The following is a 24,175-nucleotide window of genomic DNA, read 5'->3' on the forward strand; positions in this document are numbered from 1 at the left end:
TTTTATTTACGTACTTATCTATATATGTATGTATTTATTCTCTTTATGTCCACCAGTGATATTTTGACCAGGAATTTGCTAAAAACAAACAAACACACAAACAAAAAATCCCCACTGATTTTAAACATTTTTTTTAAAAGTGGGTTTAATTTACTAACGTTTTACTTATTTCCAAACGCAGTTTGTGATGACATATGACTAGCTGAAGCACCGTTTATAGTATTTATTTCACTATTTAAATTGTAAGAGGAAGTATAACTGCTGAACACTTAAGTTTTTTACTAAAGTAAAGTAACCATATTTTTTCAGGAGTTGCACAATGTTTTTAGAGATCCACTTGCAACTTGAAAAATAGAGGAATAGGTGCCCCTCTGTCACCATGCAACCGTATCACTAATTTCCATCCACTGTTTGCTCTTCCTGTCATATGGATTGTTACTATGGAGAGCTCAAGCTGTGCTTGATGAAGAAGTCATTTGTTTATTTTTGGGTCACACATTTCCAGCTGCTAGTTTCTCTCATGTACCTTCATATCCTGGTTGTATACAACAGCGTATGCGCACTAAATGCATGGGATCATCCTGTGCTTGATGTCACAATGTTTTTATCACACAAAAATTTGTACTGGCTTCATCGGATATGGTATAACCATTGTACCCATTTTATCTCTTTTGTCTGGATTAATTTATCTAATATAAGCAATCTAACTAAGTGGTCGGAGGTAGTTATCAACCCGATAAGTTTACCCAGGGTTTCTCTATCTCGTTAAAAGCATGTTTACATAAAAAACCTGGTGGAGGCAGCATATAACCAATCATACTGATGAATAAGCAAGAGAACAACTAATTTTCCAGTGGAGGTCATAACTATACTATTAGAAAATGTGAACACCGTAAAAACTTACTACAAGCTGAAAGCGACAGTTTCATTGTTTCACTTCTGGTTTTTATAGGTAAATGATAATTATGAAAACAGAGTTCACATGTAGACTTAAACCTATGTGCAAATTTGTAATTTGCAATAAAGTTGTGTCAAAATTTTGCATAGCTGTCAAGGAAAAATCAAGAGAACCCAAATTTCTCATCGCGGAAACACAAAAACTTTATTTTTTCTGTTTGTTTATTTTGGTTTTCCCAAAGATTTTTCCAGAGAATTGATTGAATTGGTTGAACTGTCAGTAGGCGTGGATTTCATATCTCAAACATACCCTGTTGAACAAATTTGGCCGTGAGTTCTTTAGCACTGGACTAGCCTCATAACACTGGAAAGAGTTAACCCTGAAGTTGTGTTAATAAGCCCCAATCCTGCTTTATAAAACAGACCTCAGGTGTCTGACTGTCTGGCAACCCTACGAGCATGAACTGATGTACAAATTGATGAATAAAATTTACCAGAATACAGATAATTAAGTGACTTGACTGCAAACCTCTCTATTAATGTGAAAATGAAAAGTATTCCCATATGTGTGTGTTCTTTTCTCGTGTTACAAGTATTAATTGGCCTTCTCTTCTGATACCAGTTTTCTTTTCATCTTCCCCCAGAGTTGTGTTTTTTTCTTTTTTTTTTCTTTTTTTTTTTCTCCTTTTTCGGTGTACTGCCGCCCACCGCCTCGGTAACGAGTGCTTTTGTTGGGCTTTTTTCACCTGACCTGCCAACATGCCAGCCGCACTTACAGATTCCAGTCAGATAATCTGTGAGGTCTGGGCGAGCAATGTTGAGGACGAAATGAGGAAGATTCGGCAGATTATTCAAAGCTACAATTACATTGCAATGGTGAGTCTCTGGCGTGATGGCCTAATTTCTTTGTCCAATGTTTTTACACAGTTGAATTTGAGGTGAATTTTGTGATATAGTCTTCTTTAATTTAGTAGCTGTGGTTTTACAAATGACATTTGTCTCTAGATACCTGCCCTATTGGTATCTTTTTTTCCTGCTCCCATTTATTTATTTTTAAAATCTCTGTTTATTGATGTTTTCTGTGGGGGGGGGCAGTTGATCTCAAATAATATTTTCATATTTAATCGTAAAATTTACCTAAATGTCCTTAAAAGACTCATGACTACTCATTTCCTTAGCTTTCACTGCTCTCAGGCTCTTATTTCAGTGAGTAATGACAGATTTCTGAGTGAAGAAAAACTGTAAACAAACACTTGTTGATATTGTTCACCAGGACACAGAGTTCCCCGGAGTTGTTGTCAGACCGATTGGAGAGTTTCGGAGCACAGTGGATTACCAGTACCAGCTGCTGAGGTGCAATGTCGACCTCCTGAAGATCATCCAGCTTGGGCTCACGTTCATGAATGAGGAAGGAGATTATCCCCCTGGCACAACAACGTGGCAGTTTAACTTCAAGTTTAACCTTACGTGAGTGGACTCTCTTTAAATCCTCGTTCTTTTCATTGTGTTGCAACCATCTGAACGTTTTAGTGTACTGACTGTGACTGAATGTAGAGAAGAAGGGCTGACTTAATCACCTGCTGCATTATAACTTCATCTCCACCATATGTCTACATGTCTTTGGAACTAAGTTGAAATCATGTTAGAGCAATTGTAAATTGATTGTTGCACTCATAGACTGTATGTAAAAGATGGACACAGCTGGCTTTTACAGCACCTTCTGGTTAAAGTCCTGTAGTTAAGGGTCAAACTGCACACTGACAGTTTCAGACATACCCTGCTTTGCTGCCCTCTTTGACAATACAAAATGAGCATTATCTCATATTTGGTAAGTTTTGAAATACTAACTGACAATTTGCTCTGTGACTTCCTGATGAGATCAAAAGAGCCAAAGGGTTGTTTTTTTTCCCGTAGATGTCTATACAACCGCAGGTCTTTTTGCAGCTGCGGGATTCGCCACCTGCTGGCTGTTTAAAAAGGCACATTTCAAAGCGTGAAGCTTTTTTAAACAGTGTGGATTTACTGTCTAAATGTGCTTTTCTCCGGTTCTCCTTCCAGAGAAGACATGTACTCGCAAGACTCCATAGACCTGCTTCAGAACTCTGGCCTCCAGTTTAAAAAACACGAAGAGGAGGGAATCGACACGCTCTACTTTGCTGAGCTCCTCATGACGTCCGGCCTGGTGCTGTGTGAAAACGTCAAGTGGCTCTCCTTCCACAGGTCAGTCGTGTGTTTGCACCCTACACCACCTTTTAGTTGTATACAATAAAAAAAAAAAAGATTTTAGCAACAAATAAATGGTGTAACGTTGCTCTCTGCAGACCTTTCTAAAACCATGAATGAAGCTCAGCATGTGTAGTGTTAAAGCAAACTGAACCGTTTTCTTAGAGATATTTCTGCATCTTTGAGGTGTTGAACGAGTTTCTGAATCTGTTTCTTTTAGCGTTCTTTCTATCCCAGGAACTTTAACCAAAGAGCAGGAGGTTTGAAGGAAATGGATTCCATGGCCACCGGGATCTAAATTAAACTCCGAGAAATAATTTTAGTGTCCCAAAGAAGTAATAAGCTGAAAGAAGGGAACATTTGACTTCCTTTAAAGCTCCTGGGACTAAAAGTTGTGGATACTGGTAGAAATGAAAAGGCTGAACCTGATAAGTTTAGACATCTGTTACATTCTCCAAGACACAGTCCACCTAAATTCTCAATTTCATTTCGGGAAATAATTTTAAATAACAGTCTCGTTCCTGCAGAGAAGACTGTAATTAATTCTTTAGACTTCATCAGTGTAACCCAGCTGGCCTCTTGTCCTTTGTTCCTCAGTGGGTATGACTTTGGCTACTTGGTGAAGCTCCTGACGGATGCACGCCTTCCCGAGGAGGAGCACGACTTCTTTCAGATCCTCAACTTGTTTTTCCCAGCGATCTATGACGTCAAGTACTTGATGAAAAGCTGCAAGAACCTGAAGGTAAACCTGGATAATTGAGTCACTACATCTGAGTTGGTGCTTCGGCTAGACTTGAAGCTGTTAATGGCTTTGCTTTCAAATAGAAGACATCTGTCAGATCAGATCAGGATGAGTTTTGACAGATATCTGACCGTGGTGTGTTTGCAGGGAGGGCTACAGGAAGTGGCAGACCAACTGGAGCTGAAGAGGATTGGACGGCAACATCAGGCTGGGTCCGACTCACTGCTCACAGGCATGGCGTTCTTCAGGATGAAGGAGGTACGCTCTCACAGATACCGGTTTGATCTCTGGTAGAACTCACGATGGCATCTGCAGCATTATTAAATGCTCATGTTTGCTCTTTATCCGAACTTTGAGTTACTTTGGAGATCTGAGTCAAAAGATCAGATATTACAGTAGTTTAATGTAATTTACCACTTTAAATATTTAATGTTATTCACTAAACTCAAACTGGACTTATTTAGCATGTTTGTGAATCCAAACGTCCTTTCTTTGAAAATAAATATGAATTTAAACTAATGGAAATCAGATACAAATTAAGCAAGTTTTGATCAAACAACATTCCTGTTTGCACACCTGAGACAGTGTTTGAGTCATGTCAGTGAAACTTTATATTTTGTCTGCAGCTTTTCTTCGAAGACAACATCGACGACGCAAAGTATTGTGGGAGATTGTACGGCCTGGGCTCGGGCTCCACCCAACCCCAGAACGCCATCTCCAGCTCGGGCCAGGAGGAGACCAACAACAAGCACTGACTGAGCGCTCGACCCTCCAAGTGGAACATGCACTTGTTTTAAAACCCAACCAGCAGACCCCCACCACATGCTCTCAGACGTCCCTCGGCAAGACTTTACTAAATGCATATTTGTTTGAGCGTCGCCCTGCCAAGTGACTCGGTGACAGTGGCTCCTTCACCGCTTTCTTTTTAGTCACTTTTATGAGTATATGGCCATATATTCATAAGACTTTTTTAAAAAAGCTTTTTTTGTTTTCTTCTCTCTCACAGCATCAGTGACATCTTTCTTTACAGCATGGGACCAGCTGCTCGATCTTACTGTGATTTTTAGACCAAACATTGACACGAAAGGTCAGGTCTTTTTCATCAGCCGGACTCTTCTCTTGTTGCAGGGATTTTTTTTTCTTTCCTTCTTTCTTTTTAAGTTAATGCTGGAAGGGCCTGTAAATTAAAATGTATAATTTTGATGCAAATAAATGTTTTAGCTCTTTTCCACTTTGAGAAACTTTTAACAGTGGGAGTTGGAGTGTATAATTGTGCTTGGGTACTCACATGCTTCACTGGCCAAACTGCTGTCCTTCTGTACATTCACCCTCAGATCAAACTGTCCACGGTCACTTGTGCAGGTGTTGTGGTCACTTTTCTTTTTTTACATTCTTCATTGTTTTAAACAGTTGTACATTAAATTGTTTTGTATTTTCAATGCAAGCAAAAAGCATTTGCTCTTTTCTTTATTAAGTAGATTTACAGAAACACAGTGTGTGTCTGTGTGTAGAAGGGTTAATGATATATAGATGGACTCCATCACAGTTTGTGCTCATAGAGAAAATTCTGATGATTTAGGAGAGAGAAGATGAGCATTTAGCACAAATGTACAGCTTTCTGAAAACAGGAAAATCATCTCCTTCTAGGTTTTACCATCTTTTCTCCAACTCCTAAACCATTTGGTGCTACAGAGAAAATTCTGATGGTTTTTGAAAGGTGAGCTTTAATTTTACAGTCAAAATTAAAAAAATAAGTCCAAGCGGCCTGTACGATACAACAAAGACTTCTGTGATCATGTTCTTTTGAAGATGTTCATTGAAAAAGAAATTTGACATGTCAGTGTGTATATCAAAGGTGTGCTAAGACGACCATTAGTATTTTGAGTTTTTCCAAGGGAAGCTGTGTAGTGAGAGACCACCTTCACTACCTTCTGATGCACACACAGTTCTATAAGGTTACTCCTGAAAAGCTTTCCATGATCATTTTAAATCAGTTTTTTTTTTCTTAAAGACTTCTCTAGAAGCGGCAGATATTTTATGCATCGGTTGTTACAGTTAGGACTAAATATGTAGAAACACCAGTGAAACTGAAAACAGTTTGGTTATTTTGCTCCAAAATAAGGCTTTAAAAACTTTCCCCACACAGTCACCTCTGCCATCATCTCTTTTGAATTCTCCACTGGGTTTAAACTCAGGGCTCTTGTTCAGTCCGGCTGGACATTTATGTTCTTATGCTTTCAAAGGTAATAGATATTACTCCATCCAGCCCAGTTCTTATCAATATACAGTAGATCCATCAATCTGTGATTGTAACTATTATAGAAATAATTTGACCTTGTCCGGCTTCAGAATTCGTGAGACTCCTTCAGGCACTTTTAAATGTGGAATCAAGCTGACTCAGGACTTTTTATTAAGTTTGTTTTTATTGTAGAAAAAAACTGCAGAAATGCTGCTTTGAGTGTATCAGAAAACTCAAAGAAACATATCTGAATGAGTGTGTAAAGTCTGCAGTTTGGAACCACGTGCTTTTTGAGGTCTCTGACTGAACACATCTGAGCATGCTTTGTGTGGATGCAGGTAAACAGTCAGTGTAGCAGCGGAGACATGAAGTCAGACCATCAGGCAGGTCCCCAAACTGCCAGCAAATGAATCAGATGAGGAATCGCTGCGAGGCTTTCAGGACAGAGGGACTTGTCCCATATTTACGAAGCAGATCTTTAGCTTCTTGTAGGAGCGAGTCCGAGAAAGACATTGAAGATTTGCTGAGATGCAGAAGAACCAGACAGCATTCCACAACATCTGGGTGAGGGTACACCTGAAAGACAAAAACATTCATTCTGTAGCCCTGGGGATCAGTGTTTCATCCTAATAATATATTAAATTGCAAATATAATAATACATCTAAAAACTGAAGAGCATCTTACATCACAATAAAGAGTTCCTGTGACGTGTGAAGAGAAATCTGCAACATAGTGAACTATTTGTGCAACTTAAACTCTTCATACTAAGCACGTCTTGCTGTTAAGATGTCAAACTGTCTGGTTGTGCTAATCAGAAATGGAAAAAAAACAAGGAGCATGATGGGATAGCCAGCAGGTACCCTGAGGGTAGAGCTGTGAGCAGAGAAACAGGTCAAAACTGACACATGAAACTGCTCCCCTCTCTCTCTGTGATCTCTCTCTGTAGGTGGGAGATCATAGAGGGAGCACAAAAGTCCTTGGTATATCTTACTACTTGACTGTCATGTTGAAATGACAAATACTGCATGCACAGAATCAACATTAACATCCTCTCTAAAAGGTTTACTTCCACGACTGCTTTCAGGATACTTTGGGAGAGACGACTCTCTCTTGTAAGCTTTGGTTGTACCTTGAGTGTGTTTGGCAGCTCAGCCAGCTCTTTCTGATGCTTGGACATCTTCGAGGATAATGACAGCAGAGTCTCCGGGTCCTCAGAACTGGGGAGAAGAAACAGCCGCCTGATTCAGCAATCAAAGTTAATCACAAAGAAAATAAGACCACGAGATGGCTGAGACTGATGGGAATGAGGTTAGTTTTAGACATGGCCCTGCCAGATTTCAAAGAAAAAGTGATGCGCAGTAAAACTAGTTTTATAATCATGGCTATAGTGCTATGATCATGGGTCTGATAATCACATATAAACAATAAAAACATAAGAAGCTGGCACAAAGCTCTCACCCCTGCTCAGCCTCAGCAGAGTCCTGACTGTCTGAGAATTCCCTGGTGGTGGAAATCACTGCAGGGCTGTCATCCCGTTTCTCCCCAGAGTCGAGCTGCCCTCCCTGGGTCTGGCTGTGCTGCTGCACCATGGCGGCGAGCTGCTGCTGGATCTGTCTCACAGCTCTCTGGGTGGCCTGGCAGGCAGCGTGAGGCTCACACAGAAGGAGTGATGGATCTAAGCCCAGTTTATGAAAACTCCCACTCACAGGACGGTGGGTCTCTGCCGACTCCAACAGCCCTCCGTTTGACACCTCATCCTTCACTTCATCTTCAGGAGACGAGTCAGCCAACGACAGGGAGAGGCCGTTCTGGATCTCCTGGCTGCCTCCCGAGGTCCTCCACCAGCATTCATACAGGCGGTGGTAAAGGACAAAAGCCTGAAGACTGCTGGCAGCAGCTTTGGCTGCTTCTTCCGTGTGATGAAGCTCTTTGGGATGTTTCCGAAAACTAACACTGACATCGCCTGACCAACAGAGAGAAAAGCAATTTTCAGGAAATGTATTCATTATTAATGCAGATTAACCTGTTTATTCCTTTTATTTATTTATTTACTTAAAAGCAGAAAAGAGTACAACATACAAACTGCTCACAGGGGCTCGTCTGATTGTTTCTCTGTATTCTTTCAGGGTCTTTTAACATTACAATATTTAAGTGCCCTGAGGTGACTGCTACGATTTAGTGCTATATAAATAAAATTGAACTGGGTGGCTTTGCAGTATCTGCAACAGCTACAGAGCAATGCAAAAGGCATGTACCACTGCTACATGCCCAGAAAGGCCGCTGAGCTCAGTGTGGTCACCCTATTCACATATATACAGAGGCTCCTCCCTCTGCTACCACCAAAAATACAGTCTACTCCTGTGAGAGACACTGCAAGGTAAAGCTGCTAATGCCTGTCAAACACAGTTATTTTACATTGTCCTAACATTTAAATTCATGCATAAAAGTCTCATGAATCTAAGCTCAGATGTTACAACACTTGTCACCACAAGGTGTCGCCAAAACGACTGCGACAGAACTTAAATGCTCATCTTCTGGCTAAAATGTCAGTTTGCCCTTATTCTGTCTCAGTAGTGCAGCCACCACATTTAGGATTGATATGATGTACCCTGATGGACAGATGACTTCACTGTTCTGTTAATAGGACGTACCATCTGGGAACAGCAGCCTGCAGAGCTCTGCAGAGACACAGAAGTGTCCGGCCTCTCTCGGCCAAGCCACTGCGTGCCACAGCTCTGTCACCAGCTGATCATCATCAGCCAGTAACCAGCTGAGCACAGCACAGGTCAGGTGGAGGGATGAATGCAGCAGGACCTGCAGATGGAAAGGCACATGGACAAGATTTTAGTCTAAATTCATTAAAAGACTTCCTTTAGTTTTCTTTCAGTTCTCTGCTTCAAATATGCTTCTACGTCACATTTAAGCTGTTTTTTTATATCTTCTGTTGTGGATGCTTCAGTTCTTCTATACATAATACATTTGTTTCCAGCCGTATCATCAATTATGTACCTAGTTTGTGTCTGTACCTGTCTGAGAGGACTGTTAGCAGTGGGCATTGGGCTCTCTGCAGACTTGAGCTCCTGCAGAAGAGCCCCGACGCTCTGATGTGAAACAGCAAACTGCTCCTCCCACACATCTCTCACTCGATCCATGATGCTAATGTGACGCTCACCCGGTGACGCCCACGGGTGACGGAAGGCGCAGGATGCTACAGGACTAACTTCAGAGTCTCCCAGCATCTCAGAGAGCAGCTCAGCCACACAGAGATGCAGCCTGTGGACCTGCAGAGGGTTGGAACAGGTTTCACAGACTTCACAGACTTTCAGTTCATCTTCTAAACCCAAATTCACACTCCGACTACTAACCAGGAGGCTGTCTTGCAAACTCAGGACCTCCTGTGCTCCGACCCAGTCTCGAGCGGCTACCAGATCTTTGGCACATCTCAGCGACAGAGACTGAGCCAGAGAGGCCTCTCCTGAGATTCTTGCTAGACTGGCCGCGGTCCTCAGTGACAAGACGTCATTCTTCCTGGCGATGACCTTGGCTGCGTCAAAGCTGGCATCGGCAGCGAGGTAGCTGGGAGATGATGTCAAACCAATGAGAGAGGACCCATTTAACAATGTTTGCAAAGCAATTTAAACAATCATTAAGAGCAACTTTAAACTTTCTAAACACTTCTCACCACTTAGCTGCTGCAGAAAAATGCCCATCTTTCTCCAGCACTGCAGCCCAACACGTGTACAGCTCCTTCAGGAGCGGTTCGTCTGCTGGCAGCCGGGCTTTAACCAGCGCTATGGCCTCCCTGATAATAACAGATGAACAAAACATATCACCAGAATATGGCCGGAAAACTTTTACTTTTGCTGTATTTTTGTAGCAAACAAACCTGGAACAGAACTTTTTTATTTAGAGGAACAAAACAAAGCAACAGTAAATAAAGCAAACCTGTAAAGCTTGTGGGTGCGCAGCAAGTCGACTGCCTCGTAGAGTTTGTTGATGGACAGCAGGTGGGACGCCGCTTTCAGGTACTGCTCCTGCAGACACAGCTGCTTGACGAAGGCCTCCACTGTCCGGCTCCACACCACGAACCCAGCTGGAGGAGCAAATAAAACACTTCCCATTACACCAAAAGCAGAGAAGTCGATTGAGAGCTGAATAAAGAAATAAAGCCGTTTATATTTTTAGCAAATATCGACCCCATTTGTTGACATGGCCATAAGATGACATTTACCCTGTCAGCAGCTGATATTTATCCCTTGGCTTACATACATTTTGCACTGGCTAAATGTTCAAAAACAAACCCTTCAGCTGATCCAGAAAGCTGCAGCGAGTGCGTTAACAGGGACAACAAAGAGAGAGCATATTTCCCCCCACACTGGCTTCTCTTCCTCCCTCTGGAAGTCACAATCAAATTTATGTCAAATCAAATGCTTCTCCTCACATACAAAATCTTATAATCAAACCGTGTCATATGTAAAAGACCTCATAGTACCGTACGATCCTAACAGAACACTTCGCTCTCAGACTACGGGTTTACTTGTGGTTCCCAGAGTATTTAAAAGTAGAATGGGAGGCAGAGCCTTCAGCTTTCAGGCCCCTCGTCTGTGAAACCAGCTCCCAGCTGGGATTCAGGAGACAGACACCATCTCTACTTTTAAAATTAGGCTTAAAAACTTTCCTTTTTAATATAGTATACAATTAGGGCTGGATCAGGTGACCCAGAATCCTCATTTAGTTATGCTGCAATAGGGTCTAGGCTGCTGGGGGCATCCCATAATGCACTGTTTATTCTGCACTCACCCTTTTCACTCACTCTGTGTTTATACCCCGCTCTGCTTTTAATCTTTAGTTATTATTATATTTCTCTCCCGCTAAAAGGGAGTTTTTCCTTCCTATTGCCACCAAGTTCTTGCTCATAAAGAGTTATTGGATTGTTGGGTTTGCCCTGTATTATTGTATTATACTAAATCGCCTTGAGGTGATTATTGTTGTGAACTGGCGCTATATAAATAAAACAGACTTGAAATGAATTTTTTTTCTTAGTTTCTTCAGAAAAATAAAAACAAAAGAAAAATAAGACTGAAATAAATATTAGGATCAGTTGTATAACTGAGACTACATATGAGTCACTGAGCCTTCAGTAGGAAGGAGGAACCAGGGAACAACTACCAGAGACAAGAAAGCAAACAAACGATGGTGTGAATGAAGACTTTCCTCAGAGTCTAAAATAAGAAAATTAAAAAAAAAAAAAAAAAACAACCCAGAGAGGGCCCAGCTGCAGGTGGCATGAAGAGGACACTCTCCATTTTTAACATTTTTCTTTTAGTGGGCTTCTGTTGATCAAAGTCACTGACACTGTGGAAGTGGTCACAGTTGAAAAGAATAGAGAAAGTTAAAAAAATATATATAAATGAACAAACATAAAATAATAAAATATGTTAGTCCTTTTGTTACGACGTTATGGGTCCCAGATATAGTATAAACACTTTGATGATACACCTGAGGACTAATACATTTTTTTCTCTGCCTACACCTGTGCCAGTGTCACACACTCTGCAAAGGCTCAGGTTAAGTCAATATTCTTGCATTTACCCATGGGAGCGATGGAGAGCAGGTGGTCGTTCAGCTCTCCTTTCTCTGTGGCGAGCTGCAGCGCCCCCTCCAGGTCGCCGCTCCACAGCCGCAGGTACACTACGGAGTCGAAGTGACCCGCCTCCACGTGGCCCTCCTCTGAAGGGCAACATCAACGTCACAATGGATGAGTCATCCAACACATCATGTAAAAGAACTCCTCTCCATTTAAAGCTTGTTCCGAGAGCTGAACACGCATTCACCACTTTAACTTTAATGACTCAGATGAAAAACTAAAGCGCACCTTCTGCATCAAACATGCGGTACAGAGCCTGTCTGTCAGCAAACAGGCCCAGATGGATATGATCTCCCTGGCCTGGGACACAGCCTGTGGGAGGTGCTGGAATATAAATGCACACGCTCATTGAACAGTCCAGATGATATTTGCTTATCAGCCTCATTTTGCTTTCATGCAAGCAGAAAAAAAAAAGGTTAAAAGGGTTACATTTTTAAATAAAACGTTATTAAAAGTATGGTCTTTACAGTAATCACTGTCTAAAATGATAAACTGCATGGTGGTCTTACTGTTGTCGTGTCTGACAGAAGCCAGAGTGATGCAGTCCTGCAGCAGCTCGTCTTTGGGCCGGTGGTCCATGGATGTACTGAGAGGCAACATGGAGCGAGGCTTTTTCTTCTTCAGCCCAGTTAAGTCTTAAGATAGACACACACACACACGGTTACACACAGAAATGTGCCAAACACCCGTTTCAAAAGGACATCTGTGCATACCTGGCTTATCTTTACTCTTTACAGCAGCCGAGGATTTTCTCTGCATCTCAAATGTGGCTGAAAGACAGAAAATATTTTGAGCTTCAACGCAAAAGTAGCAGAAAATCTTGAAATGACAACTGCTGTTTTCTGAACTGCTACCTGGTGAAGGTGCTGGGCTGCTTGTTGAGCTGGCTTCATCTTCGTCATCTTCACCTGACACCCCTTGTCCCGTCACTGCCCTCTCTCCGATTGTCACCGGCGCTCCATTGACCTCTGGCTGTGCAGCTCCCTCGGCCCCCGATGGCCCAGCCTTCTTGTTCTTCTTCTTCTGCTTCGTATTGGCCTTCATCTTCTCTTTCAGGTCGACCATCTTTTTCCCTGAAAGCATATGCGTGTCACGGCCTGCTGGTCAGACAGAAAGGCCGTTTTGTGCTGGTTACGGTTCTGGCGTTACCTTTAGGCGGCTTTGTGAACTCTTGTTTGGAGACGCTCCATTCCTGCAAGGTGAAGTCCTTCCCTCCAGTCCAGATCACATCTGGATCCACAGGGGACCAGTCCACACACAGCAGATAACCAACGTGTCCTCTGTAGTTAGAGACAGCTGCTTCCTCCAGAACATCCCACACCTAAAGAACAAGAATATTCAACAATAAAACCCAAAGATGTGTCGACATGCTGAGAGCAACATAAAAACATGTCTGCCAACTGAAAAGCCAACGTGTTGAGGTAGAGATTCTTATGCATCTACCACCATCATTTACAGGTTTACACCCATCCACTGACCTGCGCTGTGCCATCATATGAGACAGTGACGAGCCGAGCGTTGTGATGCGGACTCCAAGCCATGCCGGTGATTTTAGCCGTATGGCCACACAACCTCCGATAGGGCTCCGTCAGCACCACGGGGCTTTCTGGAGGATTTTCTGCACAACAAACAAACACTGATGTAAATACAAACACAGCCATCAAAGCCTTAAATATGTCATTTACCTTTTTACTCGCCCTTTACTGACAGTTTAGATTCTTCCAAATTGACATAATGAGGATTGCAGTACAGTTCGGTTGACATACTACATGTTAAAGAGGACTCACCTATAACAGAGCGGAGATCGTGCACGTAAACGATGGCGTTGCTGGAGCCCGAGGCCAGGAGGCAGTGCAGCTCAAGTGCAGAGCTGTGGTCGTGATGCCACCGTAACGTGTTAATGATCTTGTGGTGCTGCTGGATGCTGCACAGCAACTTCAGACTGGGAGCCTGATATACGTCGATACACCTGCAGCACAGAGCAGCTGGTCAGCTGGTCGCAAAAAGCACAAAAACACTTCAAGCAGAAATGAAAAGCAACTGTAGTCCCGAGACGACAAGCAAACAAACAAGGCAGTACGGGATGCAACGTATGAGATTACAGAAGAAATATCTGACTTTGTTCACCAACCAGCTACCAGCTGTGCTTTTCATCTATTGGCAGGTTGTGTACAGTGGGTTTACCAGCTGTTGATATGCTTTTTTAGACATCAGCTACCTCAACGTAGCCAAGATATCTGCAAAAAATTACATTTTTACAGCTGAATATTGACCATTATTAGTTACATTACAGCTATTGAAAAAATGCTAAAGTGCATCTCCTTACTTCAGGAGTGCCCTCCTGAATTTTTATTATCTTAAACACACCATCCATACATTCTAACACCTACAGAAAACACATTTTATGACCTCATCCTTTGGACTTTTTAATGACCTGTGAGAACTTTGTGCAGAGTTGTGCAATAACTCTGTAGGTTCATGAATCCAGTTGCTTGTGAAGACGTATGATGAGCCACAAAGTGAAACAAACAAGCTGCGAGCCATTTTCTATTGCATCTAATAAATCAAATGTGGTTTGCTTTGAACCTGGCTGGTTCAGGAAGTGTAGACATCTACATGTGTCAGTGTGGCACCCAATCATAATCCCTGAGAGCGACCTAGATAAGAGGGGGCAACAGTTCAAACAGAACAAAATTCATTATTCTGTAGCCTCGAGTCCAGACACTGTCAGCAGACAGTTGGACCCTCAGAGGACTCCCGCCGGCTGCTGATGGTGTGTTACAAGATGGGTCACGCCAGACCGTTCACTCACCCATCCTCGTTGCCGATGGCAACAACTTTCCCATCTGGCTTCCAGCTGAGGTCGGTGTGTGGAGACAGCTTGTGCTGTTGGGAAGCAAATTTTACCTCTGTAACTTATTCAAATCTCCTTTATTTACATTCAGCAGCAGACATGAAACAAACTGTTGCAGGCACGAAGGACCTGCAGAGTGAACTTGTGCTGTCAGCTTTCTTAGTGTGTCAGGTTTTATTTTGCCTGACATGTGGTTGGTTCATTGAGGGCGTAATGAAATCTCTGCACAGATAAAAGTCCTGCTAACAGACTACAAAGCAACAAACACACGTCTCTACACATGTGACTGCTTTACTGTCCATCTTACCAACTGCACACAAAGCTCTCTTTGCTTGGTGCTGGAAGTGAGATGATGGTGAGGAGGGTGTCAGGCTGGGTTATTTGTGCCTTTATCTGCAATGCAGCCTATAACAGAGTCCTGTTTGATAACTGATCTTATTTCAGTACAAAGTTAGGTTGTTGGGAATTACATCAGGAATCAGTGACCACCAAAGTGATTAGCAATAGCTTGCTGAAGATTTGCTTTATTATATTTTAATCTCAGGAGCACTTATTCACCATCCTCTCGAAACATGAAAAAAAAAAAAGAAAAAAAAAGAAAGAGGGAAATTATAGTTTTAAATCATCCTGATTTAAAACTAGAGGTTAAATTAACGGCGCTTTTGCAGAAAGGCTAGTTTTAGTTTCACAGGGCGTCCACGTTTGTCAGTGAAGGATTTCATCGTATTGGGAGCACACGACAAAGAGTGGAGGAGAGAGAGGTGAGCAATGTTGTGCATATAAAAACAGATTAAACAAGTTTGTAGAACCAGGAATGTGCTACAATCCTGCAATTAGCTCTAAGTGTGTCCAGTGTTAACCAGTGTTACAAGCTAGCATTATCTCAGGGAGGTGGCGAATGAGATGAGCCCTCATGTGCATAATATTTCCAGAATATTTTAATTTAATTAATAAAATATTGGTATTTGTCATCCCTGGATCCATACAATATCACCACATAATCCTATATCAATTTTTTTACCCCACCCCTTACAAATATGATCCCTTCATGTGCGTGACAGTGGTTTCCACCACTGCATTATGGGTAACTACGTGTTAAAGAAAGAATCGTTAGGATCAAAAAGGATCAGTGAGTAATACTTCTGAGTTATTTATCTGAGGATAAAGGGACTGCATAATTACATCATCATCATCACATCAAAGCCCCTCCCACCTTGATGTCGTTAGTATCTCTGATGAGCTTGTCGATGTCCGACGCCTCTCCGTTCAGCTTGTATGGATCGTGCTGGAGTATGACGCCCTCGCCGGCACAGCTGTACAGACTAAAGGAAGGTTTTCCTCCTGCTGTCCCTGAACGCCACACAGAACATAAAACTCAGTTTCTTCATGACGGAGGGTCTACTGTGGACAAACTGTGGGTTTCAAGTGTTTTTTTGATAGCGTTTACCGCTACATAACAGTGTGTTAAAGCCAATTACTTAAAGACATTTTACTGCATTACAGTAAATACTTTTAGTTTTTAACTAGAACTTAAATGATTAGTTAATTGGACACCTCATTAATTCGAGCAAATCGTAAATTTGTAATGGCATCTTTAACTTGAAATGACTTCACGACTGCAATCTTCACACAGGAGAGCTGAACTTAAACATTTTAAGGACCACAAGTCTCAAAGATATAAATGAATTAAAGACTTGGTTACTATAACTACCCATTCAATATATACACAGGCATTATTATAGGTAATATAGATAAGATAGACTAATCTGTGAACACCAGGTATGTAGAAGCCTTAATGTAAAGAGCAAAGGAAGCATGGCGGCTGACAGCCCTGAGAAGCAGCTGGTCCTGATTTACTCTGCACACCTATTGTAAGTCATCCTGACAATTTGAACCAATCACAAGTCCACGAATGGAGCTGAACTGGTGCCAATGCTGTGGGTAAACTAATTAGCAGCTACTTTTGTTTGTTTAGGAGCCATCAGCAGAATTTTTGGCAGTGCAACAATTACATTTATGGCTTTGAAGCCCAGTGACTGATACGCTAATCAAAATGTCATCTGCCGACAGCTGGTAAAATTAACTTCCTACGTCTTGATTTCCCCACATGCGGCTCAAGAGGAAGGAGGTGAGGAGTAAGTGTTTTCTCAGCTCACTCAATTACAGGGTCGATTACGAAAAGGCGTGCAGAGATGGTTGGGCTTTTTCGCTGACTCTCTGCTTATTTGGTGTCCCACTGCCAGGCTTTTTGCTGGGTCAGAGCGTTCAGAGCAAACAACAGCAGTTGCTAAGAGTTCATTAAGAACTTACCAAATGACATTGGGGGGACCGGGGGCCCCCAGGCCAACGTGTACACCGTTTTTCTGTGATAGGAGCTCGATATCTGAGGAGGCCTGGGAGGAGATGAAGCAGCACAAACGCTCGGTTAGGGATGTGTGATGTGTATAGCTGCAGGAAAACAGGCCTCAAGGGAGTATAAGAAGAAACCACAAGACTCGCACCAGAAAACAAGCAAAAGATGGACTTTGAAAAGTTTTCTGAAAGTCACAAAGTCAAACTCCAACTGAAATCACAACAGTTCTGACGTTTTGCATAAAAATAAATAAATAAGAAAGCAATTTTCTTACAAATTATTTAAAGTTCTGTTTGTTTCTTCAAGTTGATTTATTCTGCATTTCCTTATTTTTCTATCAAATGCTGGTATAATACTGGTGGATGAAAGTTAGCAACACCAAAGATTCAAATAATGAGATCACCACAAACCTCTTTCACACTCATTTTTACAGGTGCTTTTTTCTAAGCATAGCATTCATGCACTTGCTCTTGGAGAGATGCATCACAGGAAACGTTTGGAGTTCGGCTTTTTGCCCGCAGACACTCTGAGATGCAGGTCGGAGGAGCCAGACCGACCTTTGGATCAGCAGACAACCCGCTGTACCTCCTGAACTACAGCTGCCACATTTTAAATAGGTGTTTTACTTATGCTTTGGGTCTTTTGGTTGATGGGATTTCACTGTATGGTCATTTCAGACACTGGTAAAGCCCTGTAATCCACTAAATGATGCCCCAGAGATTGGTACCAGTGCCAAAATCAAAACACCTCTGAAATTACTTCTTAGGAGTAGAAGCTCTTTAATATGTGCAAATTTGATTAACAATTAGGCAAGTCTAATGCAGTTTGTAGATCACAGTATCAGTTTTATTTTGTTTTGCTTTCAAAGGAAAGGCTTGAAGTTTGTTTTGGGAATCTCGGAAAAAGAAAGGGGAGGTGGTGTTCCATACAAGCCCTCAGTTCCGGTTGTGGAAGTCAGACGAGGGGCAGCCAATTAAAAGAAAGTGAGATACATAATGATGTTTTGAAAAGGGAATCAAGCAAAGATCATATTTTACAAATGAACATAAATGATCCTCTGTGGAAAAACACAGCATGGATCACCAAAGTTTAACACATACGCTTCTTCATAAACAATGAAAGTGTTTTGAATACCACCGACACACACTGATATATGCTTCTGTATGTGCTGTCACCAATCGTCTATCAAGGCAACAGCATGAAACAAGCACAAGCAATAAACACGATAAGCATGGGGGCGGGGTCAGACAGCTAATCTTAGAGAAATGAACCTTACTTGTTGGAGAAGACGTCATAGATACCAACTTTCCCATCATCTGTTCCAAAAGACAAAGATCCCTCTTTTGTCGGATGCCACGCCAGCTACAACAAATGAAACCCTTTTTTTATGCACTTCATCTTTTGTGTCAGCGAACAGCAACAAGCCTGTAATAATTTAGCCACTATCATCAGCCTCAGACATGATGGAAGCTTGAAGAACAAAATAAAATTTAAAGGCTGCTTAAAGCCGATAACATAAGTCTGACTTTAATGTCCTCTCAAAGTCTCATCAGCAGCTCCGCTGGATCATTTTTAAAGCAGACACTCGGACAGCCGACAAATTGTTTTTTCATCCGAGAAGTTGTTTCTTTACTGATCTGAGATCTCATCCTTTAACGTCTTTCAGAAAACTTCCTCACACACACACAGACTTTAAAGTGAAGTAAACCATTAATATTCTTCCTGGGTATAAACTGATCATGTCTCTTATTGTCACTAATGGTTAACCATAAATCAGCTGCGCTTTGCAAAAAGAAACTCCTTACCGCTGTGACTTTGGACTTGATCCCCTGCCAGAAGGACCTGACGTCGTACTTGTTTTGAGTGGTCAGCGTGTTCCACACCCGGATCATGTTGTCACCGACACCGAGCGCCAGACATCCAGTACCCACGGGGGAGAAGGTCAGGGCGTAGACGAAACCGCCCAGGGTGGGCAGAGTCCAGCAGCACTCCAGCAAGGCCAGGTCCCAGCACTTAACCTGGAAGAATGAACCAGCTTTCAATGAACTTCCCTCTTTAAAGGCAGTTTAATAATAAATGTCAGAAATCCTTATTTGCTTTCATGCAAAATTCCCACTTTAAAAAACAGGCCAGATGAACGCTGGAACACAGCAGTGCACTCATGGCTAAAAAAGCTTCTTCGAGTGAATCTTAACTAGTGCTGGGAGATTAATCAGACTGTGGTGTCAGACGGTTGTTGCCTTTGGCTTTCGTTCTCCCTCTGGCCACCAAGGAGGTCTCCTGATTCGCGTGAGCCCACTGCCAATTGGGTTTTGTTGCTCGATTACTTTCCACAGAGGAGGATACGGGCTGGCAGCAACAGCTGTCCTCGCAAGAGCTTTACAGTTAAAAAACACCCACTGGCCTGTACTGAATTCCATACTGGCACAGGCCATGTACTGTAAGTTCAAAGGTCACTCACCTCTCTGTCCATGGAGGTGCTGATGAGCAGCTCTCTGCCATCCTGCAGGTGAACCGAACTCATGTTAAAGACGATCCTGCTGTGGTTCTGACCCTCTGAGGATGTGCCGAACAGGGTCCACCTCTGCTTCCCTGTCTTGGTTAAATCCCACATGACCAACTCACCACTGGGGAGACACCAAATTAAGCCTATCAACTCAATTATCAGCCAAGCTCTTGGATACAGCTAATGAAGGAGCCCAAAAAAAGGAAACTAAATCCAGCATTGACAAAGCACTTTACCGTTTTACATTTTAATGGGTCTGTTTTATGTTCTATTTTGCTTTGTTCCTGACATTTTGCCAAGAGACTTTGGACAAACACACCTCCAGACAATATCCTGAAAATTAGAGGCCAAATAAAAAGGTCTAAAAAGCAATTACAAGTGATTTTGCTCCCATTTGTTACAATCCTGAAATAACAATCTTCAATTTCTGCTGCTTGCAGCTACATCACAGTTTCATTGACACAGAGGGAAAAAATGTCAGTTTTAAAGTCTGTGTTTTTTATACTGAAGGAAAAAATATTAAAGCAGGCAAGTTATGAAAATGTTAAAGTTATGAGGAAAAATTCAAAACGGGCCACAGTTTTACAATCACTTCTTGTCGTGATCATTTTGTTACTCAGTCAACAACCAAAAAACCCTCTTTAAACAGTTTGACTGATTGCACACACACTGTACCTGAAGCAACTGGACACGAGCTGCGTCGGCCGTCCCTTCGGCCAATGAACGCTGAGCCAGAGACGCTCTTTCACCCCGGGGTCGACTGCGGTGCCTCTCCTCTTCAGGTAGGGCAGCTTCAGAGTCATGACACCTGCAAGGTGAAGGAGAAGATGCTAAAAGGATTACGTCTTGCACCAGGTATGATCTAATCACCTGCGGTAAACCTTTGTCATATCATGGAGTTATAAAAAAAACAAAAAAAAACAAAACCTTTTTATGCTGCGTGTGGGGAGGGAAATAAAATCTAACACGAGCTTCAGAGGTCATCAGAATTTGTATACACTGTGCTTTTTTTCCTAAACTCTAACCCTCGTGTTTAAGTGAAATTTTAAACACTCATAGTGAATGAAACATTTTCTTCTTCAAGGCTGATTTCTGCAGCATCAATTAAAAAATAAATCTTAAAAATGAACATAAATCCACCTTTTCCCTTGGCTGTACTCCAGAGCCTTACAGTCTGGTCTTTGCTCCCAGATGCGAGATAGCAGCCACCTCCTCCAGACACTCCATTGGTTGCTATTACATGAGAGGAAAAATAAAAAGTCTCATATACTTGTGTTGAATTGGCTTCTTCGTGCACAACAAACATATTTTAAAAAGAAGAATAAAGAGGATAATTTAAATACTGCCCAAATCACAACAGCGGTTGCCTCAGGGTGCTTTATATTGTAAGCTAAAGACCCGACAATAATACAAAGAAACACAACGTTACCTTCACCGTCTTCAGGTCTGGTGTAGAGGGCATCTTCATGGGCCAAAGGTGACCACGCCAGCGCATGGATCTCATCGTCGTGTCCACGGAGACGGTGAATCACCTCGCCTTTCTTACTCACATCAATCAGCACGATCATCCCATCTTTGTACCTACAGCAGCATTGTCACAGTTACCGACATCATGTTCACTGAATTTAAATTTTGATTCATTTACAATCAAGACTTCAAATGATCATGAAAACACGTTTATTGAGATTTTTGTCTGTTACCTACAGCTTTGTGAAAGACTTTAAAAGAACTGTAATCTAGATGCTCGACTGATCAAAAATGTTTCTTCAGACATTTTTTTCCTCACACAAACCTGAGCTCAGAAAGTTGCCCTTCACACGAGTAAAATTTAAAGCGAGTTCTCTCTTTTATGGATAAAAACTACTTTGAAACACTTAGTAGTAGACCCACTTCACTCACTTTATAATGTTAATGTAAACTTTGACAGTCAGTTTGGTAAAATGCAGAAAAACTACCCTCGTTCATGCAAAGCGCTTTAATGTTCATGATCCAGCAGACTAATCTGTCCAGCAGTCGTCTTTCTTGGTATCCTTACCCAACAGCCACATAGCTCCAGGTATGAGGAGAGCAGGTGAGGCAGAAGATGGTTCTGGGCTCAGGGAAGAAGCTGGTCGTGTCACCCGTGTGGTACCAGTGACAGACCACCACGCCTTTCTCATCCCCGGACACCACCAGGTTTTTATCCACAGGGGACCAGTGCAGCGCTGATACGGAGCTCTGTGCACAAAAAGAGACCCGAGTGAGTGCGTGTCACAAGTTCTTCTTAGTCAGGTGTGTGCTGACGGGCAGTGAGCTGCTTCCAAAGACATTTATAGCAAATACTAAACACCAGATACTATTATCTAAATGTAAAAACCTTTGTTAACATTTTGGCATAATGAATCAATATACTAACGTTTTTTTATGCGTTTCATGATTTGTCAAATAAATATCCTTTCTGGGTTTAAACATCTTCCCAATGATATTTAACCAACATGTCATTACATGCAGTTTATTATTCAGATGAATCCACAGACAAAATACTGCTTTAAGGCATCTGCTCAAGCAAATAATGGAAAATAAATATGCAATGCCCTCAGTAACCTTGACGACTGTTTTAAAAATGCCCTCGAGAGAGAATCACAGAGCTGCTGCAGACGATGTTTTTGCTGCGCATCCCACTGAGTCCTGTCGAGCTCTGATGCTTAACTTTCTTTCTCCAGACCTGGTCAGGGGTCCAGTCTCATCAAAGAGATTGGACCATTTCATATAAATGTGAAAAAAACAACGTGAGACGGCACAACACACATACAAGCTGCTTCCAAGTTGGTGTAGAGCACACAACATCCTGTAGGGGGCGCAAGCACGACACAAAACCTCTTTCTCTGTTAGTGGACACAGGACAGGACACTCACCTGATGAGCTGCGTGCTCCCTAACAAGAGTCTTGCTGCTGGAGTCCCAGAAACGGACACTGCCATCGCTGGAGGAGCTGACACAGATGTGACTCTGCCCTGCATGCTGGCAAAACGAGAAGCCGGACACCAAGTCCTTATGGCCCACGAGCTCACCTGAAAAACACACAGAAAAGGACACTGATTTCACTGCGACTGGAGGATTAATCTGTTTAATTTCAATTATGATTTTAGCTTCCAACAGTTATAAACCCAAGACAAACTGGAGAAAATATACTAATAATTATTACTTTTTTGCTTTCAGCTTCTAACTTAATCTATAATAGTAAATCATGAGGTTTTACTAGATACAAACTTTACATTAGAAATGTATAAAATACAGTAAACAGCTACTAAAGCTCTGAACTTGATGCCCTCTGTCCCCCCTTTAGACTCACCCCTGCATGCTAAAAGTATCACTGCTAGAAAGAGAGCACAGACTTGTGCTGGATTTAAAGTGCCAATCTAAATAAACAGTCCATCTGCATACACATGCCTTTATTTTTGGCTTCTTCTTAATTTAGTTGTGCTGGCACTTTCGTAAATCAGTGGTGAGTGGGAGAAGTGGAAAAGATTGATTTTCTTCACATTTAAGTGATCCAAATAGATGATTTGATGAAGGACTTTTACTGGTATTTCAATAAGAAAATAAAATATACAATAGGTCTATTTTAGTGAGGGCTTTGTGGTGAAAAACAGCCAGTATTCTGAGCCTGTTTTTTTTTTACTAGCATTGCATTTGGCTGGGGTCAGTGTCAGTAGAAAACAGTGGACCCTATAGAACCTGGGCAAGTACTCCAACTTCTCCAGGATGGCACATCACTAAGTTTCACTGCCAGGAGGTTTGTAGTGTCTCCCAGCACAGTCTCAAGAACGTGGAGGAGATTATAGGACACACAAAGATACTGTAGGAGAGCTGGACACAATGCTCGGCCTCTTGTGGTAAGAGTATACAGGCAGTTCCTGGAGAATGAAGAAACCACACTGACTGGCCCGCACCTAAATCCAATAAAACACATTTTTGCCATTGTGTTTTCTTCAACCTGACGCTACCTGGGTGTACAGACTAGCACCAGGACAAGCTCCTGGTACAGATCACAGAAAAGATCCCAAAGGATAGCCATCGTCTCATTAGGAGCATGCCCTGACATTCTCAGAAATTAATACAAGCACATGAGGGCCATACAAACTACCACAATCGATTAGCCTGTCACTGCATTTTTTCACACTGACTTTTGTGGTGTTTTTGGTAAGTTCATCATTTTTATTTCCATCGAATGTTGTAAAATCCTTTAATTGGTCACTGCAGCCCATCAAAGCCCGAGATCCTCTAATCTCTCCGATTTGGTCAGGCAGATACGTTGTACCTGAGTTTAACGCGGTGTTTCTGGCTGCAGGGACTAAAACATGAATGCCACGATCAAGTCTGTGCTATGTGTGGTGTCCAGCGGTGACTGCTCACTCACCTGCCACTCTGCACGAAGATGCAGACACATCTATCAAGTAGATGATGTTTTTGGCCCCGACGCCCAGCAAACCGCTGCTGCTGACATCACTGCAGCGCGAGCAGTACCAGTTGGGAGAGGCGGGAAGCGACCGTTCCCGCATGACGCCCTGGATACTTTAAAAATATATATTTTTTTCTTTAATAAAGTCCTAGAAACCTAATCCAAACTTCTCACATGTTACCTGCACTATCGTAGCTACAACACTTATGACCGTACACACAGCGTGGTGTCGTAAATCCTACCGGTGCTTACGACGGAAGCCTAGCTGGGACA

At 42.2% G+C, this 24,175-nt stretch overlaps 2 protein-coding genes across 2 annotated transcripts; one reads left to right on the forward strand and one right to left on the reverse strand.

The window, feature by feature from the left end:
• Positions 1-1,541: 1,541 nt before the first annotated feature.
• On the forward strand, positions 1,542-5,871 carry cnot8 (CCR4-NOT transcription complex, subunit 8). The gene is made up of 6 exons (XM_005927877.3): positions 1,542-1,773; positions 2,171-2,364; positions 2,956-3,117; positions 3,718-3,862; positions 4,010-4,120; positions 4,489-5,871. The coding sequence occupies exons 1-6, from the start codon at positions 1,657-1,659 to the stop codon at positions 4,615-4,617; spliced, it is 858 nt and encodes a 285-aa protein (XP_005927939.1). The 5' UTR covers positions 1,542-1,656; the 3' UTR covers positions 4,618-5,871.
• Positions 5,748-24,151, reverse strand: gemin5 (gem (nuclear organelle) associated protein 5). The gene is made up of 28 exons (XM_014335347.2): positions 23,861-24,151; positions 22,357-22,511; positions 21,498-21,679; positions 20,892-21,043; positions 20,603-20,695; positions 20,138-20,270; positions 19,418-19,583; positions 18,762-18,974; positions 18,233-18,318; positions 16,914-16,996; positions 15,817-15,953; positions 14,562-14,635; positions 13,537-13,718; positions 13,228-13,367; positions 12,899-13,070; positions 12,604-12,822; positions 12,463-12,519; positions 12,259-12,384; positions 11,978-12,073; positions 11,695-11,832; positions 10,048-10,195; positions 9,785-9,904; positions 9,468-9,678; positions 9,129-9,383; positions 8,754-8,916; positions 7,561-8,065; positions 7,232-7,319; positions 5,748-6,677 (listed from the first exon to the last, which is right to left on the reverse strand). Exons 1-28 carry the CDS (start codon positions 24,000-24,002, stop codon positions 6,513-6,515), a joined length of 4,401 nt encoding a protein of 1,466 aa, XP_014190833.1. The 5' UTR covers positions 24,003-24,151; the 3' UTR covers positions 5,748-6,512.
• Positions 24,152-24,175: the final 24 nt, after the last annotated feature.

The sequence above is a fragment of the Haplochromis burtoni genome, unplaced genomic scaffold, assembly GCF_018398535.1.
Source record: "Haplochromis burtoni strain Fernald_Lab_line unplaced genomic scaffold, NCSU_Asbu1 Contig_105, whole genome shotgun sequence".
Lineage (NCBI taxonomy): Eukaryota > Metazoa > Chordata > Actinopteri > Cichliformes > Cichlidae > Haplochromis > Haplochromis burtoni.

Coding starts and splice junctions, on each gene's coding strand:
- cnot8 (XM_005927877.3), top strand. CDS start 1,657: ATGCCAGCCGCACTTACAGATTCCAGTCAGATAATCTGTGAGGTCTGG. Junction 3,863..4,009: donor AAAGCTGCAAGAACCTGAAG/GTAAACCTGGAT, acceptor GTGTGTTTGCAG/GGAGGGCTACAGGAAGTGGC. Junction 4,121..4,488: donor CGTTCTTCAGGATGAAGGAG/GTACGCTCTCAC, acceptor TTTTGTCTGCAG/CTTTTCTTCGAAGACAACAT.
- gemin5 (XM_014335347.2), bottom strand. CDS start 24,002: ATGCGGGAACGGTCGCTTCCCGCCTCTCCCAACTGGTACTGCTCGCGC. Junction 19,584..20,137: donor CTCGTGTCCAGTTGCTTCAG/GTACAGTGTGTG, acceptor GTGTCTCCCCAG/TGGTGAGTTGGTCATGTGGG. Junction 12,520..12,603: donor CAGCCCAGCACCTTCACCAG/GTAGCAGTTCAG, acceptor TCTGTCTTTCAG/CCACATTTGAGATGCAGAGA.